Here is a 15,684-nt window from a genome sequence, read left to right as displayed (position 1 = left end):
CTACAAAACAGCAGTTATCCAGACCCTGAGCATGGAAACCCCATGAAATATCAGGATTATTCTTATATATAATTTGGATATGGTAATAACTTTAACTTGTTCCTGATGAAATACTAGAAGAAAAATAGGTATAAATAAATGGAAAAAGCCACACAAGTGTTTTATGAAGCAATCTATTCTAACCAGCACCAACGCTAAGGCACTATAATCCTGGTCAGAGGGTCTGCAACCATTTTTCAGGCCTGCTGATAGAGAACAGCACAGAAATTTGGCCTTTACCCTTTAGAACTACAGTCAAATGACAGCTACAAAAATATTTCAGTGCATTAAAACTAACTACTGAAGTGAAATGATTTGTTTATGAAGGACAGTGTTAAGGCTAGTGATATCAGAATAAATATTGTGACAACACAAACAGCTTTGAACAACTCTGCTACTCATTTTCTTCAAGTTAGACATCAAGACCAAAATTTAAAAAGGTAAACTCTTTAATTCCCAATGTATTGAAAGCATTACAATTTGATGACCAGATACATCAGAGCCTTGCCTCCAGGGAAGCCTCCTTCATTTTGCAGATGGGACAGAGACTGACCATGAAGTCACTTGTCAGACCACACAGCAGGTCAGTCTGAAAATGGACGGAAGATACTCCGGGAGTTTTATGGCTTACAGCTGGATGATTGAGTTCAGACTTAGATGAGCCTAAAGCAGAAGCCATAGCCTCAAGCAAACTTCTCTTTAAATCAGCTAATACTCTACCGCTTGCCCAAGTGCTTCACTTTTCTTTGGTACCATTCCTTTTACCTTGTTTCCCTCAGTACCGTTTTCTAATTTGCTTCTAAATCCTGATTGTCATCACCTTCAGTCCCACTGCTGTGTAGGAACTATGCATTCTCTCCTCTTCCTGAAGTGTGCACTGACATTCACAAGATTTCTCATATGAAGATGTTTCTTTTTTGTGGAGCCTGAGGAATAAAATGCATAAATACTGGTAAGCTACAATTAGGGCTGAACAACATTCCTCTTTTGCTTAACTAAAAAGGGATACTTAGGGCGGTTGTTTCCTCCAAATAAAAGACCTGTAGGACTATTGCTTCATGCAGCATCTTAAACTAAATGACCTCCCTTAGTCTAAGCCACTTCCAATTCTCCTGAAGAAGGCATAGGGTGAAGGAAGAAATAGCCCTAGCTTTCTTGTTCTGCTCTGCAGTTCCTTGGTAACCAGGGGGGCGGCCCAGATCCGATTCCCCTAAGACAGCACCTGACCTTGAGAAAATAATTCCAGCTTTCATTGTCAAAGGAGCAGAGAAAGACATTGGTGGTGTTATGAGCTGAACAGCTCAGACATGGGGTATCTGATATGAATATTTTGGTACCTTATTTTCCCTCGTCATAAAGCAAATGTAAACTAATAATCTGTTTACACAGGCATCTACCAACTCACTGCACTCATGTTTGCAAATGTTCCAAGACCTTTCCAGAAATGGCCTAAGGGAAAGCAAAGTAACCACATTTTCAATAGGTCTGACTAGTGCACCTAGCTGTCATTTTTGTGCCTGATTAGTGGCAATAGGCATTTTCCCATTTATTTCCAAGCAGCTGCTAGAGAAGAGCTGCAGGCAGATGTAATCTGGAGACTGCAGAACTCTGCTCACTGTCAATTTCACATCAGCATTTTACTTTCTTCTATTTCCATTTATTATTAATCTGTATTCATATCTAACTCAAACTCTTAGTTAGCCTTTGCCAGAGGCTCAACCATTACAGCTAACTGTAAGGAAGGAGGGGAAAGAAGAAACTGCCATAAATCAGGCTTTTACTACTCCATATAATTATGGGGAGGTGAGAAACCTTGCAAAGCTTGGGCTACTGAGAAAAACAACAGCTTGCACAGAAGATCAGACCAGCTCAAGTCTCCTCTATCCTTAGTACTAAATATGAAAAGGAAACATCCCTATCATAGTACTTTCCTCCTAATTGTGCTCAGTTCCTACTTTTTACAGGGCTTTATGTCCCTTTTGAATTTCCATCCATTCTAATTCAGAGGACATTCTTATATTTCATGTTTTCTGAATACCCTAAGCTCTCATACTCAGTAAGACCATGTCACATTCGTTTCAAATAAGCACTGTATAAAAACATAGGTTTTTCATCAGCTTTCAATGGATTGCCTTGCAATTTAGTACTAACAATGAGACCATACTTAATTATAAAAAGATAAACAGGAATACCTGATTCACTTTGCTCTTTCCAAAGTAAACAATTTTAATTTTAGCAGCAGAATTAACACCGGTTTTTTTCTACTCATGATTTTCTTTTTAAGGCTTCAAATCTTTTTTTCTACCTCTTGCCTACTTCCTTTGTCCCTTCTGAATAGGGCTGAACAGTGTGTTCCAGGGGACACACCACCATTCATTTAATGAAGGCTTTCTATTATTTTCCAGACCTTTCCTTACCTATCCTTATATTTTGCCCTCATTTTGTTCACTTTACTGTGAATGACAAGCCCACTCAGTGTCATCTTTCCTTTAGAAGTAAGATGAATATAATTCATTGCAAAGACTGTCCGTAAGTTTTCCAAAATGGAGACAACGGTGTCACATACACATGCTGTGTATGATACAGCTTCCTACCACAGTGTAAAAGGCATTCAATTTATTGCACGCTTTCCCAAAATGTTCCCATATATCCAGACAGCCTGCAATCCTAAGAAACACTCTAGGCTTCAGCCTGCATCTTTGGAAATTCTTCCCCAAGTCTTTTCCAGCCAACAGTAGCTTCAGCAGTCTATCCAGCTAAAGCATAATGTCATTTTACTCTTCTTGAAATAAGTATTGTCTTTAAGCAGCAGTCAGAATGGGAATGTCATTAGGAACTCAATGGAGTCATCTTCCAGTTCTTCGGTATTCAGTCATAATGAAGGCTCTTCAGTGTTCCTCCTCCAAACCTTTTCCTTTCAGAGAAGCCAGGAATCTAGAGGCAGGAAAAATAAGTCGTCATGTCAGAATCAGCATGAGCTCCTTCCAGCCTACATTCCAGTGCCTGTTACCAAGCCAACTGCACCAACGCCTTCGTCTTCCACTCTGTCTCCAGAATTAGAAGGAAAATGCCTCAGCTTACTGCTAGAGGAGCACCATCAATCAAACAAGACGCAAAACTGAGTATGTGTCTTTTGTTCTATAGAGCTCCTTAAGGCTTTTTTTTTGCAAAGGCTCCAATGAAAGCCTTAATTTCTTGGGCAAATACTAAACCAGCTAACTACAGATTTCAAAGTCTGTATTTCCCCCTAGGTTCAAACACATGTAAGAATTTCTTCTCCATTCATTTTTAGAACTACAAAATAGTATTACCAAGTTCTATTAAACAGCTATTAAGACTTTATACCTTCTAACCTGAGACAGCAGCACTTCTCTGGTAGTTAAAAGTTTTCTCAATTGCTGAAAGCTTCAAGAAAACCATCAGAATAGAAATGGTTGCAACACCACAAAGGATTAGCACTCTTACTTTTGCAGCCAATACGTAGACACTGCTTACGCCATGACAATGAGTGCTTACAAAGAAAATCTACTTGAAAGCATCAGGAGCTTCTCTGGCTTAAGAGTATTTCAAACAGATTTGCAATTCAAAGCACTTGTGAATCCCCAAAGAGAAAGAGATGCGCTGCTTTCTAATAGTGTATGTTTGTACTGTTGGTGGGATCATAAAGCTACTTGGTTACAGTCCAGAATAACTTTTAGATATCTAACTACCTACAAACAGAAACAGCAGACCCAGTAAACACATCCTCCCAGAATGATTCCACACTCTTAGAGGAATTACAATATATGAAAATGGAAGGAGTCAACCGAGCACTACAAATCACTCCAGGAGAACATGGGCATGTATGGATGGTACAGGATAAAAATGTAATTTACAGTACAAAGTGGATTGCTTAGGTTACACACTTCACTGGTACACTGAGAAAGCTAAAGAGCTTATCCAAAATTTAGTTAGGGTCTTCAGGCCCCAAACTCAAACAGATATGCAAGGTATTAATTCAAGAATTGTTTTATTCGTCCATGAAAAACAATCATCTCTAAGGGAAAAATCAGGCAGATTTTGCTCAAGGGTTCATATTATCAAGACTGATTTGGGAATTTAAATGTAAAAAATGCAGTCATTGTAACTAAAAAGTAGCAGGACACCATAGCTAAAAACTTATCTGTATATCAAAGTCACTAATTATAAGTAAGAATTACTTATTTATCAGAGATCTGATTGAAAACATAGCTACAATTTGAAACTTATCATTCTTTTCATCCTGAAGAAATCTATAATAGAAATACCTCAAAACACGAGTGACTGAGGAGACCTATTGTAGAAAACCCACAAACAAACTTGTAAGATTTATGTTACAAACACTATTTCAAATAATAACATAAAGAGGTTATCATGAAATCTCCAGTTCCCATTTGGATTTTGTCATTTTAAATACAACTGTCTACTACTTAAGTTTTGTTTTAAGTTTTTGAGCTGTTGTCAGCGAGGCAGATGAAAGAAGTCATCTGTAAACTGTAATCTTTGGCACACAGCCTTAAGGAATATTAAGTTAATCCCTGGTTAGCGACTAAAAATGATCAAATAAGAGAAATAAAAATCCTACATCATGCATTAAAGACAGCCAGCATACAAGCAGATTTCTGCATTAAGCTATTATCCCCATGAAAGGGGTACTTCCTTTCACTAGGATGTGGGGAGCGGGGAGGGCAGGGGAAGGGAGGGCAGGGGAAGGGAGGGGAAGAAAGAAAAGGCATCATGCAGAATGAAAGAGTAAAAAGCAAATTTAATTTTAAAAGGCATTAAAAAGACAGTCAAAGAAAGTATCTTGTAATTTGTGACTAGTTTTCCCCACTCTCCCTAAGGGGCTTTCAGCACAGCTACATCTAACGATTCAGTTGATTGTATTTTAGTGCAGCTGTTCATGGTAATTTGCAAGCATCTCACAGACTTGATAAGGGGAACCTTGCTACTCCCCACATAGTAGATTACACATGGGAAAGCAGGGGGTACAAAAAGTTAAAGTGGCCTGCCCAAAGCAGGAGAGTAATTTTGCTATCTCTTCATCAACTGTACTGAAAACAGTTCAGCCATTTAGGAATGAATTATAAGCTGGTATCATACTGCCATTTTCCTTCTGGCTTCACCGATTCTATGAAAAACTACCTGTATAAAACATAAAATGCCAGTCCCAGCTGTGCAAAACAAACAAAAAAAAGCCTTTTTCATTTATCTTCAGGATAGCATCTCTGACTTATATCACGGAATAGTTTGAGATGGAAGGGACCTTAATGCCCATCCAGTTCCAACGCCCCTGCCCCAGGCAGGGACACATTCCACTGGATCAGGTTGCTTTAAGTTTCACCCAGCCTTGTCTTGAACACCTCCAGGGATGGGGCAGCCATGACCTTCCTGAGTAGCCTGTGGTAGTGCCTCACCACCCTTACAGGAAAAAAACTCCTTTCTAGTATCTCAGTCTGCAACCCAGCAGCCTGAAACTGACAGATCTGAAAGAGATCATATTTGCTCATTTTACCTCACTCTCACAACTTCTACTATGTTAGCATACTCAATTATTTCACTGCCAGTCACATTACAAATATGCCGGCTGACAAGAGTCAGCCATTTTTCTGTCTATCCAAAACAGCTGTGCTTCCAGTTTTAAAAACTCAATAACCAGCTTAGATTATCATTTAAGTCACACGAAGCCCATGTTTTAAACAGGACTCTGTCAGCAGTTCACATTATGAAGGGAGAAATGAAACAAAAAAGGAGGAAAAATTACAAACCTGATTGCCATCTCTTAAGAAGTATCTCTTCTCTATGACCTGGGAAAAACAAGAGAATGGTCTTAGCCGGCACAGAATATGCATAACCTCAGGCTTCAATCAACACTTCACATGTGAACAGTAAAACTCTCGTCTAACTGGGACAAGGTCCATGCCCCCTGCTCCAGGCCTGCTTTAAGTGCAAAGTTCTATTATACATAGAAGGAGTTGCCACCTGCAGCCATTTTTACTAAAGGTTGTGTTATCCTCAGCTTCTACACATCTAATTTAGTTAGTCCTCCTTAGTAACAGAGGTGATGGCTTGGGTATCTCCTTGTTTCATCAGTCAGTTATTCCCAGCCCTCTCTGTGGGCACACCAATTCTGAGCACTGGCAAAGCTCTTTTTGCGGATGCATAACAACTCCAGTGGTTCCGAGTAGCCTCTGTATGTTTGAGAAGAGGCAGCCTAACTCATTCTCCGAGAAGATGCACAAATTGTGTGCTGTGGCCTCTTATACATGAAAGGAAAGTTATATGCTGAATTTCTTAATTCCTAAGGTTTGCTTTAACCACAGGCAACAGAGCTAACCATAGTCTTGCAACTCCCCACATTAGCAACTCAGCACACTGCAAACCCTCTGGTCCGCCAAAGGAGTCCAAAAGGGTATGCAGAGTGTCTTTGCACATTTGGAGTTCTTTCTCATTGCTCTATGCAGATTAACAATCAAACTTTTAAGCAGACCAGCTATTTTACGGAGGTTTCCAAAAGCAGACCAATCCTTGGCCTCCCCACATCTGGCTTGAACCAACTCAAAAGCTGAGATGTGAAAGGAGCAGCCAGCTATTATTCCCTGTCCACATCACAGACAGCGTTCAGTATATAGAATAATAAAACACGATTTAATTGACTTGGCTTACCTTATCAAAAAACCTGCTTAGCTTGACGGCATTGGATGAACCTGCAGCTAGGTAACGAGGATTGGTGCAATCCTAGAACATGCAAAAGACAACAACAAACTAAGCACAAGGAAATCAATGCAAGGAAGCCATACATGTGGAAATCAACATAGCCTTTCCTCTGACACATGTGCTAGGGAAAACACTGTATATCTGCTCCACAGGTATTTGAGAGAAAAGGCCAACTTCTATTCTGTGAATCAGCTGGAGAATTCTATGTGCCCCACTACGCACTCCATGCCTTCCTTCTGCCACCAGCTACACAATCAGCTAATAATTTGTACAGGCTACACATGAGATTATGCATGCATGTGTGTATATATACAAACATTCACTAAGCACATGCATATTTTTCTACCTATATATACACATTATAAGTACATTAATATAAATAAAGTGATCTTGATATTTCATTCAAAGACGATCTGTCAGAACTAAGAGCAGTGAAAATGCTCAACTGTCAATTTTATGCTTCAGCAACCTTTTCTAAAACCCCATATACTTCTCTACAGTCAAACACAGACAATTATTTCATCAAGCCAACAAAATGGGATGGCCAACAAAAATGTGCACAATTCCAACATTACTGATAAAATTCCCCAAAGCCCAATTTTTGTAACACCATCTTAACTCACTAAAAATTAGAATCACTTCCATGTAAAAGAAAACTAACACTGGTGACAAAGACACTAACCAAATTTATCTCTTCAGCATTGAAATCCTCAGCCAAGAAAGCCGTTCTGGTCAGAACTTCATTCCGCTTAGTTTCTGGGATCTGATCCAGCTTAGTTCCTATTACTAGCAGAGGAATCTGGTTGTCAGCGAACTGTTCACGGTCATAGTCACTGATGAGGGAAACAAATACAGTTCTGAATGAAGTGATGATCGTGTAAGTGGGCACAGGGTCACCATGAGCTTTCCTGCCCCCTTCAAATACCAGCCATTTGCTTATTAAGGGTCATTATTTATCTAAGCGAGGATGTGCCGTATTTGTAAATTAAAGGTCTTCTGCATCTACATCACTACACAGGAATTGAAAGGAAAGAGAAAAGAAACCACAAGCTGGATTTGTTCTTGGCATAGATAAACCACAGAAGAACTACTAACACAAGCAGGAAAGAAACAGGAATTCCGGTATTGTACCAACAGTACGCAGGCACCAGAGACAAATCAGGGAGCTGGCACCTCTGAACATCTGAAGTTCCTAAATACAAACACTTTTTAAGGGATAATTAAATAAATTGCAACTGTGAAACACTAACCCCTTCCACCTTTGATCAAGAAAGGTTGCAATAACAATTCTGTGGTGGCAAGTTACTAATCCTTCTACATTCAAGTAAAGGTAGCCACTACAAGCTGAATTCAGGTTTGAAAAACACTCAGAGGTAGCCTTTATAAAATATATAATACTGCAATTAAATGTAATTACAAATCCAAGATCCAATCATTCCCCTCACACTTATCTTTTTTACCTGAACTAACATTTCTAGAACATAATTTTACAACCAACAGCACTAACGTGATCAAACAGTTGCTAGTAGCAGAGCATCTGTCCCTGACAGAAGTTGGGCTTTTGAAAATTAAAACAATTTTAAGGAAACTTTACGTGGAAAAACTGGAGAAATTTCCAGTGTATATAGTGCAAACTCTCTTTCCCTCCTCTCATGTTTCTACAGAAAGACCTGTGTACGAGCACAGGCAGATAAACAATGAATATTCTTCCCACAAAAAGCTACCTCTTATTATTGCTTCCCTGCTTGTATATGAGGTTTATCAATGATCTTAAAACCTCCTTGACTACATGTATAATCGAAGCATGGAGATAACAGGAGGAAACATTTTACAAGATGTTGGAAAGCTATTATGAACATACTGTTTAAGCAGAATTTTCTAAGCTCTTTCTTAGACATGCTGCTGAAATAATTCCCCCACTGCCCGAAACAAAAGATAATTAAGTGAACTTCCTCAGTCTTTGTGCACTGAAGGAAAGCCTTTTTTAACACAGACATGCCATCCTATGATACTTCCTTTACACGGCCTTTGCACATCTCAGTACAGACACGCAAATCTTCAGGTATCAGAGACTGTGCGTCCACTCTCACAGAGGTCTCAGACAAATGAAGGATGCTATAAATATCTCTTCCCTTAAATGTGTCTGCCATGCAGTTTGGGAATCTACTGGCAGACTGGCCTGATGGATAGTGTAAACAAAAAGAACAGTGGTTTTCTTTGATACCCCCCATTGTCTTCTTTCTTTCTTAAAAGTCTATCCACATGTAATTTCATGTGGACTTCAAGTAGCCTGAGGGATGAATGAAGACTTCCGTAACAGCTTGGAATTACCATGTCTTAACTCTGCATGTATGTTTTTCACTCACCCGTTTGTCACGAGAACTCCTGTTGGAGCGACATCTCTGTTGAGTGCTTCCAAAGACCAGCGATACAAATTCTGGGATGATTTCTTGTTGGTTAAGTCATGCACTAAAATTATCCCTAAAGAAAAAGAAAAGGCAGCAAAATGCTAGTTGATGACACGTATTTCTTCCTTATCCTACCAAAATGACATCTACAGGTTCCCAGATATCCGAGAATGAAGAAAGGGAAATATAACCGGTTCAGTTACAGTGAATGAGTAAACCTGAAAATATCAGGATGCAACACGTTCGTTTTTTTTTCAAAGCTGCTTATCAGGTATTGGATAAGAGCTAAGAGAAAAACCTCATGAAAGGAGAAAACAAACAGCCACCTCAGGGTTTAATCTGCAAGAGGCTTGCAGGCGCATTCCCTGATTTTGCTCTGTCTAGTCCTAATGACACTGAAACCCTGGCTTGCGTCAACAGAGAATTTATCCTTTCTCTATCCTTACCTAACGGGCAAACGTAACTATCTTCCTGTCACACCATCGAACAACTCTAAAGGCTGCTTCTTTGTTTCAAAGAGTTTAGACAGTACTATCACTTTCCTGCATTTTCAAGAACTAATGCTACACGGGGAGGTATGCAAAGGGGAAACAGACTCTGATAAACTTCCACAGTCCACCAAATGTCTGGCAGAAGCATGAACTAATAAGATTTCATGTATTTAAGATTAAGCTTCCAGGCTTTTTCATTACCATGATCCTTCAAAATGCAAATTCTGAGAAAGAAAAAAAGCCAGCCAAACTTCCTAGCTGTGCTATTAACAGACACCCACTTCTGATAACCACGGTTCCTAACTCAATTACCAACTTCTGCTAGCAAATTTCTTCTATTTATTCACACCTCCAGCAACCTGTGGAATTTTCCACTTCCTCCAGACTTCAAACCACCATTAATTCAAGGACCAAATGGAATATTATCCCTTATCTTCATCAGGATTTGTTCTCAACACACTTTGCCACCCACAGGCAGAGAAAACTTACTAATTTATCTTTCACCGTAACTCCCAAAGGTGTTACCCACTGCGCAAACTACAAACAAACCACACTGCCCCAAACATATTCTACTACCCCACAGGGGTGCGCACAGACTCTGACAAGAGCTCCCAGCATATCACAATTGTAGCCTTGTTTCAAAGCATTTATTTCAGGAATAGTATAAAAAGGCATTTCAACAACATGTCCACCCCAAGTGTAGGGAGAAAAAGCCTGATACAATATAACTTGGCCAACCACAATAGATTCAGAAACACTGCAGCATAAACTGCAGGAAATGCTCTCCATCCCCAGACACTGTTCCTCAGGTTGTGTTTCTGATGGGTCAGTTCTCTTATCTCTTTCACTGAAAACCTACACAGTCAGTTGCACCAGCAGAAGAAAACTGTGTTAACATCAAAAAAGGACCGGCAGGACCAATGGCTACTCAAGGAAATGTTCCCCACCCCATTAATCATATCATATCATAGAATCATTAGTTTGGAAAAGACCTTTGAGATTATCAACTCCAAAGGTCTGCAAGCCACAGCCTTACTGCCTAGTCACTGCCCTAGACTATGACACATCACATGCAGGGACATAAAATCAAAAGACCTGTCGCCAAACCAAAGGCAAATCACAGCTAACCTGTTCAACAGCCAGGTCTTCCTGACAGCCTGCACAGGTGGTGCTACAACCAAACACGACCTGTCTTTGGATCTCAGGCTTTTCAGATCACTGCAAACCCAGAAAGCGCAAGCAGTAAGGCAGAAGGAACACATTCATCTTCTCTTCTTAAATCAAGTCATACAGAGGCAATTTGTGAGACAAGCTCTAATGAAGGAATTAATCTAATGAAAGAAACCAGAGTCAACACTAACTACCGAAGTCAACAGCTTCCATACGCGAGTTGCCAAATAACATCTTTTGGGCAGCAGAGATAAATAACTTTATTAAAATAAAGTCTTCAATTATAACTCAGATGCTTTAGTTCAAGATTTCATCTCCTAATGGGCTGTTCTAGGACATTTCCAAGTCTGATCCACGCTCACTGGCACACCGTGGATTTGGTGTCACAAAGAAATCCATTTTTCACACATACCAAACAGAAATACTTGGAGGGTGTAAGTCAACTCAAACCTTATTTACAGAGCTCTGATTAACACAATAAGCAAGATGTGCCTACATGCAGTTTTCCTTCTGGGAAAGGGGACTATATAACTAGTTAAACAATCACAGACCAAAAATGTTTAGTGTATGGCTAAACACATTATTGAAAGGCCCTCAAATGACTGGGAACCAGAAATGAGAATCAAACAGAATGCTTGAGACAGATTTTCAAAAACAGTTGTTAATGTGGTATATATCTATTTTTATTGAACTATCCTTGGATGCCAAAAAGTAACAACTGAAACACTGCATTATTATACTTACAATCTCCTATTAGCTCTTATTAGTGGGGCAAGTAAGTTAGTATCTCAACAGTAAACGTAAAACTTTCCATCTACAGCAAGTTGCAAGATTCAATTACTAAGAATAATTTGGCAAATGAAATGAACAGAGGCAAGATGGTTATTGGTATATTGCAATTTTATGGGAAAATAGTTCAAATTTGCCCAAACAGGATATAGCTATCAAAGTTCATATAAATTCAAACAATTATTTCCCTGCTGTACATTTTTGAACTGAACAGACAAGGAAATTCTAATCACATTTCTGCATGAATATCAGGCCTGGAAATGTGAAGGCAACCATTATGTCTGAAAAGTGCAGCTGGAAGGGACATCGCTGCAACTTCAAAGGCTCCCTGTTGTGCCAACTGCTCAAGACTGAAGTGGAAGACTGATGAAGCTCATCTGCACAGGTCTGCCTAAAAGCACATTCCAGTTCAAAACTGAACCCATAAAATTCGGCTTACAAACAGTATCTGTTTCTTCCCCTGTATAAATATACTGGAACCAGAAAAGAAAACAATGTAGCCCTCAGCCAGACTTAAAGGAATCCTGCCCCAGAACCAAGAGACAGCTCATAACAGAAACAGTGGCAAAATCAGATATACACCAAGCAAACTTACCATTCAGCAAGTTATAAAATACCGCTCGTGTGCTTTTCACACTAGTGGCACTACCCACTGAACCTCCAACATCCCACAGCTCGATGTAGTAGGTCTTCTCTTCTGGTGTCCCTTCTTTGTAGTCATGAATCTGATGAAAAAATCACGTGATTTATAGCCACAGCACCAGCTCACAGGCATTAATCCACACAACGCTTAAACCTTCAGCTTAAAGGATTATTGTACTTGGATAGACAATTGTAAATTCTCATGTTGACACCATTTCAAATCTTTAAAGTAGAAGAGAGATGGAATGAGTCAAGCAGTGGTCACTGGACACCACAGCACCTATGTGAGATGGAGCTTGGTGAGTCAGCAAGGTGTATCATTTCCACCTTAATACAAACGAATCTAATGCCTCATCATGTGCTTAGAAATAGCACGTTGCTAATGCAGATGAAAAAGTACAGTCACCCCTTCTTACAGTTGTTAAAACCCAAATGGTAGTACTCCAAGAATAACAACACAAGGTGATGACATCGGATTCCAATTGACATCTTTTTCTCCCCAAATTCTCAACTTAATTAATCCAGCAATAATTTTTGCTCCTGGATCTGCCAGGTAGTTTTGCTCCACAGTAAAGCAGGACTACCATGTTTCTTTCCCCAAATACTGGAAATAAATTCCTAACCTACATTTCAAGGAGAACACAGCAGAGAGTGATAAGGAAAATGAACATTTATCATCATCCCATGAAGACTGTTGAGCTGGGCCAAAAACCTGCAAAATGAATAGTCTCATTCCTCTGACAGCAGGTCCTGCAATGAGCAGGCAGGAAGAGAAGCAACCCTATGGTCATGGTCAGTTCCCTCAAATTAAGCAAGCAAATTGTTTTTCCGCCCAGTATGTCTGGCTACCAATCTAGTCGGGCACTGTTTCTCTGGGAAGCATGGTTTAACTTCTGTGCCTTATGACTTAAACTGACTGCTCTGTAGCTCTTAACACACCAGTGGCCACTGCAGTGAGAAAAGGGCCTGTGAACAACAAACACCTTACTTGCTTTTGGGGTCAAAACTTGCTCTCACAAGTGCTTGGCTGACAATAATATTTGCTTCAAAGTATTACATGCTCAGCAAATAGCATATTAAATCCGGAGACCTCGGCACAAGAAGAACATGAAGCTGTTGGAACAGGTCCAGGGGAGCACCTCCCATACAAAGACAGAGGGAGAAAGTTGGGGTTGTTCAGCCTGGAGAAGAGAAGGCTCTGGAGAGACCTTAGACCAGCCTTCCAGTACTGAAAGGGGGCTACAGGAAAGTTTTTATCAGGGCTTGTTGTGACAGAAAAAGGAGTAATGGTTTTAAACTAAAGTAGGGTAAATTTAGACTGGATGTAAGGAAGAAATTTTTTTACCACAAGTGTGGTGAAACACTGGCACAAGTTGCCCAAGGAAGTAGTGGAGGCCCCATCCCTGGAATCATTCAAGGCTAGGCAGGAAGGGCCTTTGAGCAACCTGATCCAGTGGAAGGTGTCTCTGCCTATGGAAGAGGGGTTGTAACTGGATGACCTGTAAAGATCCCTTCCAACCCAAAGCATTCTATGAGTCTAGAAATGAAAACACTGAAACACAGTTCTTCCTGGGGTGGTAAGTAATGAAAAGAAAAAATTCCCACACAGGCCTCTCTCTTTTCTTACACTTTCATAAAATCATAGAATGGTTTCGGTTGGAAGGGACCTTAAAGCTCATCCAGTTCAACCCCCTGCCACAGGCAAGGACACCTCCCTCCAGACCAAGCTGCACCAATCCCCATCTAGCCTGGCCTTGAACACCTCCAGGGATGGGGCAGACACAGCTTCCCTGGGCAACTTGGGCCAGGGCCTCACCACCTTCACAGGAAAACATTTCTTCCTAATGTCTAATCAAAATCTCCCCTCTTTCAGCTTAAAACCATACCCCCTTACTTTAACCTCGGACTATCATGAGGCCAGGTGCATCACCTACTCGCACGTCCACCGAGCAGCCCACTGTCCAGGACGGGTTCCCCAACACCTGGTTGTGGCACAAGAGGTGAACAAGCGAGGACTTCCCAACACCTGCAAGGGCACACAAGACATGGTTAGTTATGCATTAAGTTAGTTAGGCATTGAGTGCACCCTTAGCAAGTTTGCAGATGATACTAAGCTGGGTGGAAGCGTCGATCTGCTGGAGGGTAGGGAGGCTCTGCAAAGGGATCTGAACAGGCTGGATCGCTGGGCTGAGACCAATGGGATGAGGTTTAACAAGGCCAAATGCCAGGTCCTGCACTTGGGGGACAACAACCCTGTGCAGTGCTACAGACTAGGAGAAGTCTGTCTAGAAAGCTGCTTGGAGGAGAGGGACCTGGGGGTGTTGGTTGACAGCGACTGAACATGAGCCAGCAGTGTGCCCAGGTGGCCAAGAAGGCCAATGGCATCTTGGCTTGTATCAGAAATGGCGTGACCAGCAGGTCCAGGGAGGTTATCCTCCCTCTGTACTCGGCACTGGTGAGACCGCTCCTTGAGTACTGTCTTCAGTTCTGGGCCCCTCACCACAAGCAGGATGTTGAGGCTCTGGAGCGAGTCCAGAGAAGAGCAACAAAGCTGGTGAAGGGGCTGGAGAACAGGCCTTATGAGGAGCAACTTAAGAGAGCTGGGGTTGTTTAGCCTGGAGAAGAGGAGGCTGAGGGGAGACCTCATTGCTCTCTATAACTACCTCAAAGGAGGTTGTAGAGGAGAGAGCTGGCCTCTTCTCCGAAGTGACAGGGGACAGGACAAAAGGGAATGGCCTCAAGCTCCACTAGGGGAGATTTAGGCTGGACAGCAGGAAAAAATGTTTCACGAGAAGGGTCATTGGGCACTGGCAGAGGCTGCCCAGGGAGGTAGTTGAGTCACCTTCCCTGGAGGCGTTTAAAAGACGGATGGACGAGATGCTGAGGGGCATGGTTTAGTGATTGATGGAATGGCTGGACTCGATGACCCAGTGGGTCCTTTCCAACCTAGTGATTCTACGATTCTACGAAGGGGGAAGCGCTGGGCTCAGCGTCGAGGCGCACGGTGCGCATGCGCCGCCTGGTACCTGCTAGGGTTTCGTGAGTGACCCGCCAGGGTCAAGGGGGAGTGCGCTGCGCATGCGCCGCACGGCACCTGCCGGGGCGGGGGGAGGGTGAGGGGTTGTCGGAGCGAGACCGGGCTCGGTGCGGCGGGATGAGAGGGGAGGGGCAGCCCCCCGCCCCCACCGGCCATCGGTGTGGGGAGGGAGGGAGGGACACTCACCGGAGTCACCCAGCACCAGCACCTTGACCCTGTCCAAAGCCGCCATCTTAAACCCGCCCTAGCAACAGCCCCGGGACACGGGCGGGGCCAATCGCGGCGAGCGCTCCTCCTCGCCGCCCTCACCCCGCTGCTGCCACCGGCGCCGCTTTTACTTCTGATTGGCTCCACTCAATGCGCGCGGGAGGGG

General features: G+C 41.9%; 1 protein-coding gene across 1 annotated transcript; it reads right to left on the bottom strand.

The window, feature by feature from the left end:
* Positions 1 to 333: 333 nt before the first annotated feature.
* On the bottom strand, positions 334 to 15,613 carry RABL3 (RAB, member of RAS oncogene family like 3). The gene is made up of 8 exons (XM_069866853.1): positions 15,498 to 15,613; positions 14,209 to 14,300; positions 12,228 to 12,357; positions 9,141 to 9,255; positions 7,457 to 7,607; positions 6,724 to 6,795; positions 5,826 to 5,864; positions 334 to 2,973 (listed from the first exon to the last, which is right to left on the bottom strand). Exons 1-8 carry the CDS (start codon positions 15,541 to 15,543, stop codon positions 2,908 to 2,910), a joined length of 711 nt encoding a protein of 236 aa, XP_069722954.1. The 5' UTR covers positions 15,544 to 15,613; the 3' UTR covers positions 334 to 2,907.
* Between the last annotated feature and the right edge of the window lie 71 nt (positions 15,614 to 15,684).

Source organism: Phaenicophaeus curvirostris, chromosome 1, assembly GCF_032191515.1.
Source record: "Phaenicophaeus curvirostris isolate KB17595 chromosome 1, BPBGC_Pcur_1.0, whole genome shotgun sequence".
Taxonomy (NCBI): Eukaryota; Metazoa; Chordata; class Aves; order Cuculiformes; family Cuculidae; genus Phaenicophaeus; species Phaenicophaeus curvirostris.
This window is presented reverse-complemented; position numbering and strand designations above follow the sequence as displayed.